The sequence below is a fragment of the Notolabrus celidotus genome, chromosome 21, assembly GCF_009762535.1.
Source record: "Notolabrus celidotus isolate fNotCel1 chromosome 21, fNotCel1.pri, whole genome shotgun sequence".
In the NCBI taxonomy this organism is placed as follows: Eukaryota; Metazoa; Chordata; class Actinopteri; order Labriformes; family Labridae; genus Notolabrus; species Notolabrus celidotus.
In genome coordinates this window covers 23,780,231-23,798,573 of record NC_048292.1, presented here as the reverse complement: position 1 = coordinate 23,798,573, position 18,343 = coordinate 23,780,231, and the positions used below count along the sequence as shown (strand labels likewise).

Below are 18,343 nucleotides of genomic sequence, written 5' to 3'. Positions count from 1 at the left end.
TATTTATTTATTTTAAATGGAAAATCAGAGAAGGGCAGTTTAAACAATTAACAAAGGAGCTGATTTACTCATGAAGACCATTGAATAACCAATTGATAAAAAATGTTTTGGGTGCAGGATTAGATTGTTTAGGAACAGTAAATGGTAAGACCTTCAATATTGGAATCAACACTATTCATTTGACAAACAAATGATTTCTTATTAACAAAAAAAAAAGCATGCCTAGGCTAAATTCAGTGTAAGTATTAAGCAAGACCTCAATTAAACAAAAATCTGCATGTGCAAAGAAATAATGGTTAGTCCTGACTGGAATGCTAAACAGAAGTGAAAACACTTTTTGCACAGAATCAATTCACCACCACCAGTAATTTATATGAGTCATAGTCAAGCCACTGACAATAAGATCAATAGATATTTTAAATTTAAGACATGGATAAATTTGAGGTGAGATATGTTTCTTGTAATGACTTAGATGCCTCAATATGCCAGGGTAAAATGTAAAATTCAGAGGTTAGTCATGATATTCAAGACACAAAAGTAAAAAGATTTCAGCAGTAGAAAAGCCATGAAGATACACATTGTTTAGCAGCTGAAATCTTTTATGAATGAAATATTGTATGGTTACATATCTAACAACGTACTCCAGGTAGGTTGTTGAGTGTCTTTTTTTAAGTAGCTGGGGCTTTTAAGGAAGATTGAATTATTCTCTGGCACTCTTACATAGTAATAATACTACTACTACTAATAATAATAATAATAATAACAACAACTTTATTCATATAGCACCTTTAAAACCAAATGTTTATAAGTGCTTTGACAAACAAAGCGTAGTTCAAATGAGAGTAAACAATTTGACAGACAGGGAGGAGAAAATTTTAACAACTCAAAAAACAAAATGCAACCTAAGGGGCCAAAAGGAATACACGTCAACTAAACAGTATCGAGTGGTGTGACAATAGAGTACATGGTAAAACCTCCCTCCCCTATCATATGAATAAAACCATCACTGAAGCCCTGCCCAACAGACATTTTGGGTGTCAAGTTAATTCAAGGTGGATTGAACACAGTATTAATACATCCCACTGTCAAATAATCCTCGAAGCCTGTCAGTGATGGCAACCATGAAATACACTTTGAAGCTTTTTTTCCTGATCATATTTTCCCTCCTTCTTTTTATTTGTGTTTTGCCATTTGTACAGGACGGCATCAGGTAAGTTGACTTTTTATTAAGATAATATGCTTTTTGATCGGTTGTCTTCTGGTATGTTAGTTGATCATTCTGCCAGAAAAGTGTGTATAAGAGCACAGTGAGTTGACAAGAGAACTAGATTGTTTAGGAACAGTAAATGGTAAGACCTTCAATATTGAAATCAACACTATTAATTTGACAAACAAGTGATTTCTACTTAACAAAAAAAAAGCATTTCCTAGGCTAAATTCAGTCTAAGTATTAAAGCTGGGGTTGGTAGTCAGATTTAGATACACTTTTTTTTATACTGGTTAAAATGATCTTTATGTCCTGATGGCAATCAATACATAATGTGTTCTTAAAAAAGAGAGAAGAAAAGCTGCTATCTACAGCCGGAGTAAACCTGGGAAAACACCAACCAATCACCGTTTTTTGGGTCCCAAAATTTAAACCATTCAAATCCCGTCCTGTTTATCATGTTTTAAAACCTGTTTAAAGCTAGGGTTGGTATGTTTTTCGAGACTACCAACCCTAGCTTTAAGCAAGACCTCAATTAAACAAAAACCTGCATGTGCAAAGAAATAATGGTTAGTCCTGACTGGAATGCTAAACAGAAGTGAAAACACTGTTTGCACAGAATTAGGGATGTACATTTTAAGTATTTTCCGTGATCGATTTTTGGAAATGTTAACGATCAATTATCGATTAATTGATAAAAAAAAAAAAAGATTATTATTCTTACGTCAAAAACAATGCCAAATATGTTGTTTTCCCCCTAAATTTTATTTTCTACAGCAACAAAATGCATATAACTGACGGGATTGAATACAGGTACATGTTTGACACGCAGAATATCAACGATCAGGCTCATTAAAATATTCTCCGCGGACATAATCTTATAAAGTGAAGGCTCATAACACTAACAGAAAAGTACTTCAGATAACAAAAATGTGTGTTTCGAGTAATTTCTTAACAATCAATTAATCGATTATCGATTAATTGTGGTTATCCCTAGTACAGAGTCCCCAAGTGTAAATTGAATTGTTTTAAAAACTCCTTTGTGCCGATCTCTATTAGAATTTTAAATAGTAAATAGCCTGTTATGGTTGGGACAGTGTTATGGTGTTCTCTCTTTAAGACTATGCTGTGTGTTGTATGACTGTGTATTATTTATTGCATTTTTTCTTGTTTATTTATGTGTTCTTGTGTCATTGTGGGGATTTTTGAAGGAGCAGGTAACATGTGCAGCACTGAAAGACAAATTTCCCTACGGGGACAATAAAGTATATCGTATCGTATCATATATCGTACAGTACTTTTAGAGATTCAATTGACGTTTTCTGCAGCCAAAATGTAGCCGGACATTTTCTTTGTACTGTTTGAGCGGAGAAGAATTGAGTCTGATGCAGAGTGGACCTCATAGCCTCAGCGTGTGCTCACTGGCAAGGCTCTCTCAGGTCAGCGCGTACCTTTTGATAAAGTCTTTCTAGGACAAGGTGTGGCTTCAGCAACTCTGCAGGATTGTTTGCTCCATAAATCTGGCATGCTGTGCATTCAGACACTACATTTGTGATCTCTCGGTTGATCTGCGGCCAGTACATCATCTCACATATCATTCCATTGAAACAATGTATAGCCTTCTTCCACTGTGGCCTTAGGGTAGGGTGTGGAGCTAGCATAACTCCAAAACATACCCCAGGTAGGTTGTGGTATAGCTGGTTATAATTGCCTGTCTTTGTTGAAGTTGGCGGGGCTTGTAAAGATGATTCAGTTGAGTCTCTGGCACTCTTTTACATAACGGGCTACCCATGTTGAAATGAATGCATTGTCCTTATAAAACTTTGTCACCTCAATGTTTTTTGTACTTGGACTGCAAAGCTAAATGTTTCATCACAAAACAGTGCCCTACTGTTTAACTGTATTATAAGCACTATGACAATCAAACCTGATCTTCCATAGCCTTTTAAGGACGATCAATTATCGATTAATTGATAAAAAAAAAAAAAAAAAGATTTTTATTCTTACGTCAAAAACAAGGCCAAATATGTTGTTTTCCCCCTAAATTGTATTTTCTACAGCAACAAAATGCATATAAGTGACGGGATTGTTTGACACGCAGAATATCAACGATCAGGCTCATTAAAATATTCTCCGTGGACATAATCTTATAAAGTGAAGGCTCATAACACTAACAGAAAAGTACTTCAGACTCACAGTGTCCAGTTTTCTGTCTACTCGTTCTTATTGAGAAAAATAAACGTGTATTCGGTCAGGTGTCAGCCAAGAGCGCAATCGGGTCATAATCAGTCCTGCTGCAGAAAAGCTCAGACGGCTCTGATGTTGCTGCTCTGCAAACATAGCGTACCTGAATTTCCCACCTGTCTGTTGCCTTCGTATCCAAAGGTGGAAATGTCCTGTTTATAGTTGTGAACCTTCGTCTCCGTGTTGTTGTTGGGAGCAGTTTTGTATTGATCCTGTTCAAAAAAAAGCGCACGTGGAGACCTGACACGCAGCCGCAGCCCCCAGCTGAGCGTCTCCGCTCACCTTTAACAGCTGATTCACATCCAAACATGCTTTAAACTTAAAATATCTCCCTGATAACGGAGTGTAATATGAGACCACGTGATGTTTGTTACACGTGACGGAAAATTGATAACAAAAATGCGTGTTTCGAGTAATTTCTTAACAGTCATTTAATCGATAATCGATTAATTGTGGTCATCCCTAATATGCAGTATGTACTTTATACTGCATACTGTGTATGAAGATAGTATGTAGTACGACTGTTCTGTTGGATCTGTTCTGCAGTATGCTGGGTCAGGTGTCGCTAGATTTCAGGTTTCGGAAAGTAGAAGAGAACAATGACCAAGCTGATAGAGAAACTGCTTCTTTAGCATCACTTATGATTTAAAAAGTTAGGAAGTGGTTTATATGGAATTTAATGCTTTTTAACAGCACCTGAATACTGAGTGCCCCCGTCATATATAGATAAAAGAATAATCGTAGCGTTAGCGCTGTGCATTGAAGGAAACAGTATGCGAGGGAGACTGGTCCGCTGCAGACTGATAAATGTCCCTGAATCAATACGATATCCGGGGAGTTTTGGCATACTGCAGATTTTGCTCTTGTTCACATACTACATACTGAAATTTGGCCAAATCAGTACGCACTGCTTGTATAGCAGGCGATGATTTCTGTCTGCAATATACATATAGGTTTATCAAAAACTGGTATAGGTGAAGCCTACATGATAGTGCTTATTCTCAGTTCTCTTTATATTGTATTTTTTTTCTACTTTAATGAAGATTTTTGTGTTTTACTCAATATTTTGATATAAAACTTTGAACAGTTGTGACATCTATCAGTATTTTAACCCAGTGCATGTTGCTATTTCTTGGATGTTGCATCAAATTATTTTATTTTGTTTTTGTTTCCATTCAGCCTGCCTGGCTACTTCACAAACGAAGATGAAGCCTGTAATATTGATGATATTTTAAGCATGATACGTGAGGTAAAAGCTGAGGTGAAAAAAAATGATCAAATGAGTTCCTCTACACTTGAAGATGAGACACCCATGCCTCCACTCAACAGAAGTGTTTATAAGAAGCTTCCTGTTTGGGATTTTGAAGATGTTTATACCCAGGATGCTCCACCCAAACATATGGTAAGTGTGTTAAAATAAGATGGAACAGGGTAAAGAGAAATGTCTTAGCAGTATGTGATTGGGTAAATATGGCTTTTTTTCTACAGTTCTTCCGTTTTTCTTTCTTTATAAACTGAGATCATTTTGAGGTCAAATTTCTGCATTTTTTTCCTTCTCAATAAAATTCACATTTTACTCTGTCCCTTAGACTTGTGCCCGGTCTCTACGAAACAACAAGGATGATTGGTTCAAGGAGGCTTTCCTTCCCAACATAAGACTGTTTATGCATAAAGACAATATCAACATGAGCGAGTGGAACCGCCTCTCACATTTCACCAGTCCTTTTGGTTTTATGGGTCTCCAGTATAACGGTAAGTGTCTGTTTGACACAAATACTGTCTCATAGCTGTTTTTCATAACCCAACTTACACTGACAAAAACAGTGACATAGACTAAACCCTCTCCAGTGGGCACACCACTTCTACAGTTTTAGTAGTAGTTTGACATAACATGTTGGTAAGGAAATGCTATGCACAAGATGATGATGGAAGGCTCTGGAAAAATATCTAGTTCTATCAACTTTCACAGTGGGCGACTGGCTCAGTGCATACAGTCAGTCATCTGTAAATTGGAAGGTTTGCGGTTTGATCCCAGCTCCTCTAGACACATGTCAAGTGTCCTTGGGCATGACACAGTACCTGAAACTGCTCACACTGTTGTTCGGTTGGGTGTGAATGTGTATGAATGAGATTAGCTACGGATGGTTACTTACCATAGCAGCTTCTACCATCAGTGAGTGAATGTGACATGTAGTGTGTCAGTGATCAGAAAGACTAAAAAAGCATACAAGTTAATTTACCATTCACATTACAAATCGTTCATCAAACATTTTACAAGTGAAGAGTCATAAACCAACACAGGATTATTTTCTGAATCTGAAGCTGCAATTTAGCATATTTTTAAAAACTTTCTTTTATTACAATTTCAGGTTTACAAAAAGAAATAAAAAATAAATAAATAAATACAATAAATAAAAGGGAGGTTGTTCCAGGACTTTCAATAGTACAAAACAGTGTATATCTACACAGATTAAGGGTTACAAACTCTGGTGTATGAGTTCCATTTATTCCAATATTGCATGTGATGGCTTTTTTGCTTGCAGCCAAGGTGATTTTGTAAAGATACCTGTCCTGAGTCTTAAGACCATTCTGCATTTTGCCCAGGTATAATGTGACAAAGCAGGAAACAACTTAAATTCCAAAAATTATCCTTATTTCTTTTGCCAGTAAAAATTGATTAGAGGGTGGGCCCAAAAGACATGAAAATGATCTTCCATAGATGTGCCACACCTCCTCCAACATTCATCGAGTCCCTGAGACACTTGTTGTATAAATTACATTTTAGGGGTAATAAAATACCGTATTGTACACTTCCAGCAGAATTTTCGCCATGATCTAGAGTTGGTGGTCATAGCCTGACCCTCTCAAATATCACACCAGTCTTCCTCAGCTATCTCCAGGCCAGACTCCTTCTCCCACCTCTGTTTCATAAAGAGAGTAGAATGTTTTTTAGGACTTTGCAAACTTTTATAGATTTGTGAGACATTTGTTGTCTTTAGTTTTATGTGCAACAATATATATGCTGACCAGATTAGGGTTATTATCCTCTGTTTGTTTGATTTATTTGTCAAAATAATCACTTACCTGGAGATATCTGAAGAAATAATTTCTCTCCAGATCATATGCATGTGAGAGTTGAGAAAGGGTTTCAAGGCACCATTACAAGTTATGGTACAATAAACTGTTAGGCCATTATACGCCCACTGTTGGAATCGTTTATCAAGACTAGTTGGCTTAAACTCTGGGTCATGTGCCACCCATTTCAGCACTTTGGCATACAGAGGGCCACCTTGTTCCATTGGTTAGCTTTTTCCAGGTATAAGTCCTGGCGCTGGGAGTAACCTAATATAGACTGTGCCGGGATATCAAATTGTAATAATTCAAAATCTTTCCATTTAGCAAGACAATCTGGATTGCACCAGCATACTAGTGGTCTTATCTGAGCAGCTATTAAGTAGTCCTCAATGCATGGAAGTGAGAGCCCAGCCTTATCTTTATTTAACTGTAAGGTCCTGTATTTAATCCGGGGTCTTTTGTCGTTCCACACAAACTTTGAAATTATCTTATTCCATTCACTGAAATCCCTGAGAGGAACTTCAACAGGAAGTGCCTGGAACAAGAAAAGAAGTCGTGGAAGGAAATTCATTTTTACTATTTCTAGTCGGTTCGATAAATATAAAAAATCTAAACACTTTCAGGAGGGACATTCATTTCTCAGGATTTTTCAGAGTGATCTAAACATCATCCGCAAATAGATTCACCATGTATTCAACCTCTTTAAATGCAATCCCATTAATCTCTGGATCTTCCCTTAGTGCCTGAGCTAAGGGTTCAATAAAGAATGTCAGGAGGGTGAGGCTAAGTTGACAGCCCTGGAGACACCCTCTTTCCAACTTAATGGATTGGGATACGTTTTTCAGATGATTCACTGTAGTAGCATTAACATAGCAGCATTGTCATTCCAATTTTTACTACAAAAATTCAGATAATGGCAACTTTAACTACTTTGTAAAAACAGGAAAAATTGATCACAAGAGAGGGAGGCCTTTGCAATATGCTATTGAGTTTTTTTTCTGAGAAGGTTCTTGTTTTAAGCTCTCTGATTTGATCATCATGTGTGCATGTGTCTGCTTCTGTTTTGGTTTGCAGATGTGATGGAAGCGGTGAAGTTAATTCCAATTCCAAAAGAGCCGCTAATTGTTCCAAAGCCAGGCAGTGATGGATGTGTGAGCTGTGCTGTGGTGGGCTTAGGGGGGATCCTAAATGGCTCTAAAATGGGGAAAGAGATCGACGCTCATGATTATGTTTTCCGGTAAGATAAAAGAAGTGAACAACAGCTGCTTTTCAAACAGTAGTACCAGGAACCTTCACATCCGTCGTGTAAAGTATATGAGAAGAACTATTGATTACCTGCATTTGCAACTGAGCATAGTCTTAGTTGATCAAAATGCCAGCCCAAATCAGCTTACTGTTCAGTTCAGTTCATTTGTTTAATGAAACTGCTTTGCAATTCTGCCATTGTTGCGCACAACTTTAAGCTGTTAGATGTAGTGAAGTGAAATTTTTCTGTAGTGTTGTTGGGCTGGCTTTGGCATTCCAGATATGCATATGGAAGAGCAGGGTAGGGCAACACCGATGCTGGTGGTCAAAGGAGCTGCTGTTAGTAACATAACTTCTACAGTGGTATTGGGAATCACTGCACAGTGTAGTTCAGCAGAAACTAATTTCTTCATAAGCACAATTAGTTTCTGACAGACTCTTCACAATAAAAATCCTCTGTCATTTTGTTGTAGAATTACTTTTTTTACGAAACAGCCATCAGGAAAAGGCATGTTTTCAGCAGCTCAACTAGACTTCTTTATAAGAAAGCAAATATTTTAACATCAGGGCTGTCAACGTTAACACCTGAATTGCAATGCAGTAACAGTCCAAAATTGAGGGAGAAGGAGACTTTGCCGTAGAACTGGAGTCAGCTCTAGGGTTGCCTTGTCCCGGGAAAACCAGTCAGCTGGCCTTTGTTCAACCATGAAAAATGCTATCAAGTTATCATTAAAGTTTAGTCTGTAGGGACTTCGCTTGGAAACTGGGGTCACCATTTCTGGGCACTCTGGAGATACCATTGAGCAAGGCACCAAATCCCCAACTGCTCGGGGCATTCAACCACATGCTACCCCCCCCTCACTCTAACATTCCTCTATCAGTGAATGTCCACAGGATCCTCTTTGTGCATGTGTGTATTATTTAGCCTATTCGTGAAAAGCATGATCAACACCAGAGGGAAAAATTGAAAGTTCAATTTCTCACAGAGATTAATCAAGTATATCATCTTCTTCCTTGTCTTTTTCTAATGTAATGACTGTACCACTGTTTGACGTCAAATATGGTGTTGAACCAACCTGAAGTTCCTCTATCTGTTAGACTCTTGTCGTATTTACTCTAAATGCCATGTTGGTATATTGTGTCTTTGGTCATTGATTAATTTTGATTCTGATTCTTTTGGGTATCATGTAAATCAGGTTTGAATCTTTTGACATTTTAATTGCATGTTGATCTGTGGCAGCTCTCAAATTTGAATGTGTTTGTGTAACAGGATGAATGGTGCACTCATTAAAGGTCACGAGGAAGATGTTGGAACCAGAACATCTGTGTATGTTCATACAGCCCACTCCATCACTTCATCGAGGGGTTCCCTCAAGAAGTATGGATACACATCTATCCCTGATGATAAGGTATTCAGACTTCTATGAGAAAAGTCTAACATTGTTAGGTTTTGAAATCATGCACTCATCTGTCATCCTCTTGCTTTGGCAGGGAATAAAACATGTGATGTTTGCTGAGGGGATCAGGGATTATCAATGGATGACTGGTCTCTTAAAAAAAGAACGGGTTGCTGCTGGCCAATATCGCAATTCACGGTGAATATCAAATCATTAAACCTTTTTTCAAGGTCTCTTTATTGAAGATTTTTACAGTGTACAAAGATATAGAAGAATATATATTCTATGGCATCAAAATACAGAAGAACAAAGAAAAAAAGGAAAACAAAAATATTGGTGAAGAATGTGTTGTCATCCCAATTTGGTGCATAAATGTTGGCCAAAATAACTGAGAGTCCGCACAACCGACCAACCATAATAACATACCGTCCCATGGGATCGGAATTTATGCTAGACATCCCAAACAGTGTATTCTTACTGATTAGGATCACCACCCCTCTTGCCTTGGAGCCAAAATTGGAGTGGTATGGCCACCCTCTCATCCTCTTCTCAATCTGAACTGGTCAACAGTGCAAAGATGGGTCTCCTGGAGAAATATAATATCAGCCTTGAGATGATTAAGATGCATAACTACTCTCTGGCTTAGAGAGTTCACATTCAAGCTTATAGAGTTAACCAGGCAGCCTGTAGCCATTCTTAAATCACTAGTTGCAACCATTAATCCTAATAATGAACATTGTCTTGTAAGAACATCTCTGAGTATGAAAACAATATAAGTTGAAGCATGTAAAACAACTGACAAATCAAAACAAATAAATTGCATTAGTCATGTAGGTCCCCAACCTTTGCCAACTAAAAGAACATGGTGGCCGTAACACCCTTTGCAAGAAAAGACCATACAATAAGTGATGTTAGAGGTGGAACAGTTGGCGTTCTATAAGTCAGCCCCTGTCAGACCCCATTTAGAAAAAGACTCAAAAGCACATTGGACGAGTTTTACATTAACTTATGCCAGTTCAATGAAACAGGACTAGGGATGTACATTTTAAGTATTTTCCGTGATCGATTTTTGGAAATGTTAACGATCAATTATCGATTAATTGATAAAAAAAACATTATTATTCTTACGTCAAAAACAATGCCAAATAGGTTGTTTTCCCCCTAAATTTTATTTTCTACAGCAACAAAATGCATATAACTGACGGGATTGAATACAGGTACATGTTTGACATGCAGAATATCAACGATCAGGCTCATTAAAATATTCTCCGCGGACATAATCTTATAAAGTGAAGGCTCATAATACTAACAGAAAAGTACTTCAGACTCACAGTGTCCAGTTTTCTTTCTACTCGTTCTTATTGAGAAAAATAAACATGTGTATTCGGTCAGGTGTCAGCCGGGAGCGCAACCAGGTCATAATCAGTCCTGCTGGAGAAAAGCCCAGACGGCTCTGATGTTGCTGGTCTGTAAACGTAGCGTACCAGAATTTCCCACCTGTCTGTTGCCTTTGTATCCAAAGGTGGGAAATATCCTGTTTAAAGCTGTCAACCTTTGTGCCCGTGTTGTTGTTGGTAGCAGTTTTGTATTGATCCTCTTTTAAAAAGTGCACGTGGAGACCTGACGCACAGCCGCAGCCGCCAGCCACCAGCTGAAGGCTGATTTATACTTCTGCGTCTCCCCTGTGCGCAACACCTTTAACAGCTGATTCACATCAAAACATACTTTAAACTTAAAACACCTCCCTGATAGATGAGTGTAATATGAGACCACATGATGTTTGTTCCACGAGACGGAAAATTGATAACAAAAATGTGTGTTTCGAGTAATTTCTTAACAATCAATTAATTGTGGTCATCCCTAAACAGGACTGTAAATGGGTAACTAAGAAAGGTGAAAAGAAAAGAACATGAAAAAATGAAAAATATTAAGTCAATAAATAACGACTCTCTGCTCTCCTTGGTATCGAAGCGGGCCCCTTTCCCGGGCACAGCATAGTACTTGAAGGCAGTCCTGGTAATAGTGCAGCCTTGCAATGATAACCCAAGGTTTCCCATGTTTACTCTGGGCCTTGCCTCTGTGAGAGCAGTCAATCAGGATATCTTCCTCCAGAAATGTTATTTCTCCACTGTCTGCCTTTCTTCACCTTTACCTGGGCCACCTCCTTTCTAAGTTCAGCAAGTTCTGCCTGCAACCCTGTCTGCCCATGTGGCCAAGCCTGTTTCCATGTCTGTTATGGTGGCCTTCATTTTGTCCACTTCCGAACGGATAGCTGCTGTATTTATAATCGTTTCCGCCTTAACATCTTGTAGTTATTTTCAGAGTAGGTCGAAGTCCCCAGCGAGTGCTTCTTTTAGCCCTTTCTTGATAACAGCCAAAAAGCCTGCTCTTAATGAAGAGAGGATATCCAATTTCAGATCCGCAGTGTCCATTATTGTCTCTGACCGTGGAGAGGGGGATTTTCCCCCGCGGTCGGCAGGACCTAGTGCTCACTAGATCTTGAGCTCAAGTGTCCGTCGTATTGGTATTTACAGTGCTTGGCACTGGATGCCATAACATGCACTGTTCAAAAATTGCCCAGGTATATCTTAAGTATTTGTACTAGTTACTTACAGTAAACTTACATCAAATGCGTGATAAAATTATACTTTTTACGAAGTCTGGCAGGAGCTTGGTTCTGCACATCCTACTCCTTTGCAGGCACAACCAACTGTTCAAATCTTAATCAGAAAAACATGCACACACTAAAACAAGTAGTAAGTCATGTGTTTTCTTCCATTCCTCCACTAATCTGCTTATCTGAAGCACACGGTGTCCCAGTAGTCATATTTATCAACAGACCTGTCCATCATGGCTTTATACCCCTTTGGATAGCATTAGCTAACTTCAAACTAAAGTCCTAGGAGAAATAGGACACTGGGATGTAAATAAGCTTCATAAGAAGTAAACATACTAATGGAGCCCTGTTACAGAAACAATTATTTTTACGTGTATTTTGGTTTTATAGTTTGACCATAGTCCCATCTGTCAACACACAGGAGGCAGGCTTTAGGACCTAGTGTTGTAGTACTCGGTCTTGGTCTCGAGACCACTTATTTAAGGTCTCTTCTCAGAATCGAAAGCATTTTTACTCGGGCTCAGACTAGGCCAACTCTGTATTTTATATCAAGGCCGGTCGAGACCACAACTGATGCACTCTGTGTACCTGTCTTTACTGTGATAAGAGAGAACCCTCCCTTCTGAATTCCTACATTTTTTTCCCTCACTCTTGTGGCTGCGACTTTTGTGGTTCTAAGGTGAGTGACACGCCCCCTGCACTCATGGATTAATGAATGGAAACAGATGACAGGAGGCAGGGCCGTTTCTAGCTTCGTGGGGGCCCTAGGCAAGATGCTGTTTGGGGGCCTCTAGTTTGTCAAACTGTGATGAAGAGATTCCTAACCCTTAGATTGTCTACTAAGATGCCACAATCTATTACACTTCATGAGCAAAACAGGCTACAGGTAAAATTAGGCCACTCTGGCAAGTTAAACTGATTTAAAAAACACTATAATACAAGGAAAAGAATCCTCTATATGTCAATAAATACAACAGATTGAGTATTTATAAAAAAATGTTTACTTTAAATAAGAAAATACAACAAACCAACAAGTGCAACAATAAAAACAAACCAACACTTAAAATAATGCTTAATTACCTTAGTCTCACACACAGTAACAGTCACAGTGTATTGTCCTCAAAATGTCTGCTTCCTGGCTTTTTTATTTGCAAAGTCAGCAATGATGTCCTCATATGACAGCTGCTTGCTGGAGGTTCTGAGGTATGTGATGGTCCTGGAGCTTCCTGGACAGAAGGAGGTTCTGAGGTACGTGATGGAGCTTCCTGGTCAGGATGTTTGGGAGATCCCTCTGGCTCAATGTCTGGAGCTCCAAAATATTTTAGAATTGCTCCTGCAAAGACAAAGCTCATTAGATCATCAAGCAAAATAGATCATGAGTGCATATTCCTATTCTATTATTACAGTGATGTTGCAGTAATACAGGAAAATTAAAATTAATTTGTTTTTCTATTAAACATTGTGATTGCAGTGTCCCTTTAAAGCTTTTACCCAATTACAAAATTGTCACTTTAAACAGTTTTGTGCATTAGTTTACAAACTGTACTGGTTAAAGTAATAAAACTAAGATAAATGAACCACTGCCACAATAGTCTAAAACAGTCAACACCATGCCTAATAAAATATTTCAATAGAATATTTCTTTGAATTATAAAACAGTAGCACACTTCTAATTAGGGGCCTATAAAATACACACTAAGCTTAGTAAATTAATCCTAAGTAAGGCTAATATAACATTAAGTGTCAAATATGTGAGAGACAACTTCCACTTAACAACGACAGACCACTGAGTCAGTGCTCTGCCATTGCCACTGACTACAACAACATGCCCTCCCTCCCTCCCTCCCTCCCTCCCTGTTAGAATCTGAATAAACGGGTCTGGAGTCAGTCAGTCATTCCCATGGCAGGACAGGCCAACTTGGCAGGACATGGTCAACTTTCATAAAACAAACAAAAAAGCTGAGTTCATGACGGACAAATATTAGCCATCCAGCTAACATTTATCCGACGCTAGCTAGCTGGCAAGCAGGACAAATAAACAAACTTGGGGGGAAAAAAAACGGCGTTTCACCTCCACCTCTCCAGCCCACATCACCAACAAACTTACCTTTATCCTTTGCCTGTTTTTCTTCATCAGTTTTCTTTTTCTTCCGTTTTTCCGCACCGCTGGGATAATTCCTTTTCGATGCCATTATGGTGTTTGTTTTTCTCTATTGCACTGGCTAACGGGGATGAATGGTAGCCGTCAATCATTCCCATCATACCTGTCGGCGTTGGTGACGCGGCGCTGGCCCGCTACGTCACTAACTGTGTGACAGTGCGGTCCAACGACCTATTAATTTTTTAACAGCTTATTTTTGCAGTTTATTTTATTTAAAGCCAACGTTTATTTTTAAGCATATAAGGGGTGTAATGAACACATGAGATACAGATAAAAACGGACATTTTAATTCTCCTCAGAAAAGGCTAAACATGCAGTTTTGGGGCCCCCTGGTGGCTTGGGGGCCCTAGGCATTCGCCTAGTTCGCCTATAGCAAGAAACGGGCCTGACAGGAGGAGAGATTGTGTATGCCTGGGACCAGAGATGTCTAAGTCGTTTAATTAAGTAATACATACACATTCATCAATAACAAACTCTGGAGGCACACTGTGAGAAGGGCACAGCTAAACACCTCCCAAAATATTACCACAGTCAACACCTATAACCCATCAGATAAAAACACCACATATTAACTAAAGAAAATAGAAAATGCACGCAACTAATGAGAGAAAAAGGCTTGACAAAAGAATGCTGCTCAGCTACAACCTCCTACCTCTCCTGAGATCACAGGCAACAGAAAACACAGTTTTACCTCAGATCTAAAGCGAAAGTTAAACTAACGACCAAAACGAAACTTAAGGTGTAAAAAGGCTCTCACAGCGCTTCAAAAGAAAGGCCACAAAGAAAAAAACAAACCTTGTCTTCAATTGTACTTTAAAGAAAACTTATATAGAATAAACAGAAGTCTTTTATTTTGTTAACTCTCAAGATGATTTTTCATTGATATTTATGGTCTTGGTCTTGGTCTTGTCTCAGTCTTGTCCTGCCTTGGTCTTGGTCTTGACTCTGTCTTGACCCCTAAATGTCTTGGTATCGGTGCACTCTGGTCGCGGTTGATGTGGCCTTGACTACAACGCTATTCTGACCAATACTGAAGCCAGTCAGTGAGGGGCACTTCAAATGTTTTGGTTTCACTTTTGTCTGTCATGTCTTCTTCCTTTCTATAGAGTATATGGAACAAGCTCAAGACCTTCCGTCAGTCACACATCAGTCACACAGATGCAAGCAAACACTGTCATCTCCCTTTTCTAAATGTGATCTAATTTTCTAATCCTTCAGGCCGTGGACTTACTACAATGATCATTTTGATGAGAGACGTTTTTATGTTCTGCACCCGGACTTCCTCAGATACATACGAAACAGGTTACCCTTCTTTCTTAATTTTACACCAACGTTTCTATTCTTTTCATGTTTTTTGAAAAAAACGAAAGTAATAAGTAATAAATACACTGTTTGATGGTATTAACACCAATGATGATAAAACCAGAGCACCAAAGTTAAATATAGAGCAGAACAAATGAATGGTGCTGCCAAGGTATCTGTATGCATTAATTATCTATATTTTTTTAATTTCTTAATGATAATACAACACTGTTCATTTCCTATAGGTTCTTGAGGTCTCAACACCTGAATGGTAGATTCTGGGCGATAGTGAGACCAACCAATGGAGCATTTACCATCTTCACGGCTCTGCATGTTTGTGACATCGTAAGTTATCTCTTACTACTAATACTCTTCAAAATACCATTCAGGTATCCTCTGTAAACATGTCTGCAGAATACAATCAATTATTCAATCAATCAGTCTTTATTTATATAGCACCAAATCACAACAAATATTATCTGAAGACTCTTTACAAACAGAGCAGGTCTAGACCCAACATCAAGACAGGATAAGATCCAGTCTCATCTTACAGACAGGACTCAGTCTGATCTCATCTTAATCCACCATGAGCAGAGCACTTTGCAGCATTTAGCAAGTTACAGTGGCAAGGACAAACTTCCTTTAACAGGCAGAAACCTCCAGCAGGACCAGACTCATGTTAGACACACATCTGCTGAGACCGTGTTGGAGAGAGGGATAGAGGGAGATGCAGAAAGAGAGAGATGATAGTGGTGAGAAGGACAACAGTAGTTGTAGCAGCTGGAGTCTGGCACGTCTTTGGCAGCAGGACATCTAAAGCAGCAGAGGAACCTACGAGACAAGGAAGCTCAGGGACTCCAGAAAGATGTATGGTTAGTAACTTTTAGGAGGCAGGAAGTAAGTGACAGACAGACAGAGAAGACAGAGGGAAAGACAGGATCCCAGTGTGTCAGTTCCCTGGAAGCCTAAGCCTATACCAGCATAACTAAGAGCTGGTCCAAGCTTTTACTCAAAATTGATACTTTTAATTCATACTATTTATCTTTCTTGCTGAGTAAAAGGAGAGAAGTGAGATCATTTTTGTGCCTTTTGTATATATAGCTGAAGCCATCAGGCAGTTGGCTTAACTTAGCATAAAGGCTCGATATTTGGAGAGACATGGGTCTTAAGGCTTTTGCACACCGAGTCAGTTTTTTTCATTCAAAATTGCAACATGTTTAAATAGAAATGTGATCTCATGTTGTGTCAATCATGGTTACAAACTGACTCCAAAACTTTTATTGGCCTTTTTTTTTCAGAATAGGTTTGTTTCTGCTTTTTTTATGCATCCGTCCTAATGGTTTAGAGAGAACTGTGTGTGTGTGTGTGTTTGTTTTCTTTTCAGGAGGGGATAGACCCAGTGTTTTCTTTTTTCAATGAATGAAACACAAAATCATCCTCACTGATGGATGACTCTGGTGACATTTTGTTTGCACTGCAAATTTTCACAATGAATAGAAAAACGCATTGAACTTGAAGTGCAACATTTCTGTGGGCAATCCATTTTTTTATGGATTTAAAAAATGCATACAAAAGTGAATAGACTCAGTGTGCAAAAGCCATAAAATCCCACCTAAAGATCACAAATTAGGTAGTGAAAGCTGTGTTTCTAATTTTGAATAGTCCTAAACTATTCATTAAACCACCAACTGTGTTGTTTCAAATTCATTTTTTGAGATCTAAGATGCAATTTCTGAAACAGAAAGCCTTTTCTTAACAAACCTGAAGTTTTATTTTTTATCATCGCTCTTGTCTGTTTTGTCATTTACAGGTGTCGGCCTATGGATTTATGACAGAAGATTACAGAAATTACAACAACTACTATTATGACACCGACAAAACCCATGTTATTTTCTTTATCAACCATGACTATAACTTGGAGAGGGATACATGGAAAAAACTGCACAACACCAAAGTTATGAAGCTATACCAAAAAACAGGGACAGGGGAGCAAAAGAAACCCTGATACTTTGAAAGAAAGCGACGAGGACTATAGCCTCTGTATGTGGGGTGCTTAGTCCGCTAGGCCACCAGCGCCCCTGGTTATTTTATTATTATTAGGGGCTTGAACTGGTCTATACCAGTTTTCTGTCTGATGGGGAGTGGTAAACATGTTATGTGTTAAACTTATCTGGGGAACAAATCGAGAAGTCACTAAAAGGTATATGTTATATAAAAGTTCTCAAAACTTGAGGTCTAGGAGCACCTGACCTCAGTATTTTGTTTAAGATTCCTTTTATTAAAAGGGTTTTTAGTGCGTTAGGTCCCAAAGCAGAGTGGACGGGTGGTGAAACACAATTGTGTAAATTAAAAGTTAAGGCTAGAAAGAACACTCCTTATTCTAATTTACTTTTTGGAGATTGTGTAACTAAATATAATAGTTTAAAAACAAATTGGTGTAGTTCTGTCACAAAAGAAATGTATACTATTTTATATGATAATTTTAAAGCTTACTAAATGTCATTAATTCTTTTGCTTGTCAGAGCCCCTGTGGTAAGAGCTTTTTAGACTCTGATCCGGACTACAGTCCTGAGCAAAGCACCTCATCGGGTCAGAGGGGACAGGCCCGAGGTCGAGCGAGAGGGGCAGTAAATAGAGTCAGGGGGAGCAGAGGCAGGGGACGGGGAGTGCACGCTGGGGAAATGTACGCGCAGGAGGCGGGCAGAACGGCAGGACGGGATTTGATTCATCATTTGGCTCCTGATGGCAGAGATTGGTTGGTGTTTTCCCAGGTTTACTCCGGCTGTAGATAGCAGCTTTTTTTCACTCTTTTTTAAGAACACATTATGTATTGATTACCATCAGGACATAAAGATAATTTTAACCAGTGTAACAAAACGTGGATCTCAATCTGACTACCAACCCCAGCTTTAATGGAGGAGCTAATTGAATACAAAAATGTAAGCTCTGTGGAGCGCAAGCAGGTACGAAAAAATTTATAAGATCAACCATTATCTGAGCATCTCCGAGACATGGTATGGTTGATCTCTGTGAACAGACATCCTGTCAGAGCTGTAGTGCAGTGGAGCTGCTTCGTTACAACAACAAAAATGTCC

General features: G+C 38.7%; 1 protein-coding gene across 1 annotated transcript; it reads left to right on the top strand.

The window, feature by feature from the left end:
- Positions 1-2,416: 2,416 nt before the first annotated feature.
- LOC117805187 (alpha-N-acetylgalactosaminide alpha-2,6-sialyltransferase 1-like) lies at positions 2,417-17,816 on the top strand. The gene is made up of 9 exons (XM_034673836.1): positions 2,417-2,888; positions 4,631-4,853; positions 5,041-5,203; positions 7,601-7,763; positions 9,042-9,180; positions 9,263-9,366; positions 15,165-15,248; positions 15,494-15,593; positions 17,059-17,816. Exons 2-9 carry the CDS (start codon positions 4,689-4,691, stop codon positions 17,251-17,253), a joined length of 1,113 nt encoding a protein of 370 aa, XP_034529727.1. The 5' UTR covers positions 2,417-2,888; positions 4,631-4,688; the 3' UTR covers positions 17,254-17,816.
- Positions 17,817-18,343: the final 527 nt, after the last annotated feature.

Coding starts and splice junctions, on each gene's coding strand:
- LOC117805187 (XM_034673836.1), top strand. CDS start 4,689: ATGATACGTGAGGTAAAAGCTGAGGTGAAAAAAAATGATCAAATGAGT. Junction 7,764..9,041: donor GCTCATGATTATGTTTTCCG/GTAAGATAAAAG, acceptor TTTGTGTAACAG/GATGAATGGTGCACTCATTA. Junction 15,249..15,493: donor CTCAGATACATACGAAACAG/GTTACCCTTCTT, acceptor CATTTCCTATAG/GTTCTTGAGGTCTCAACACC.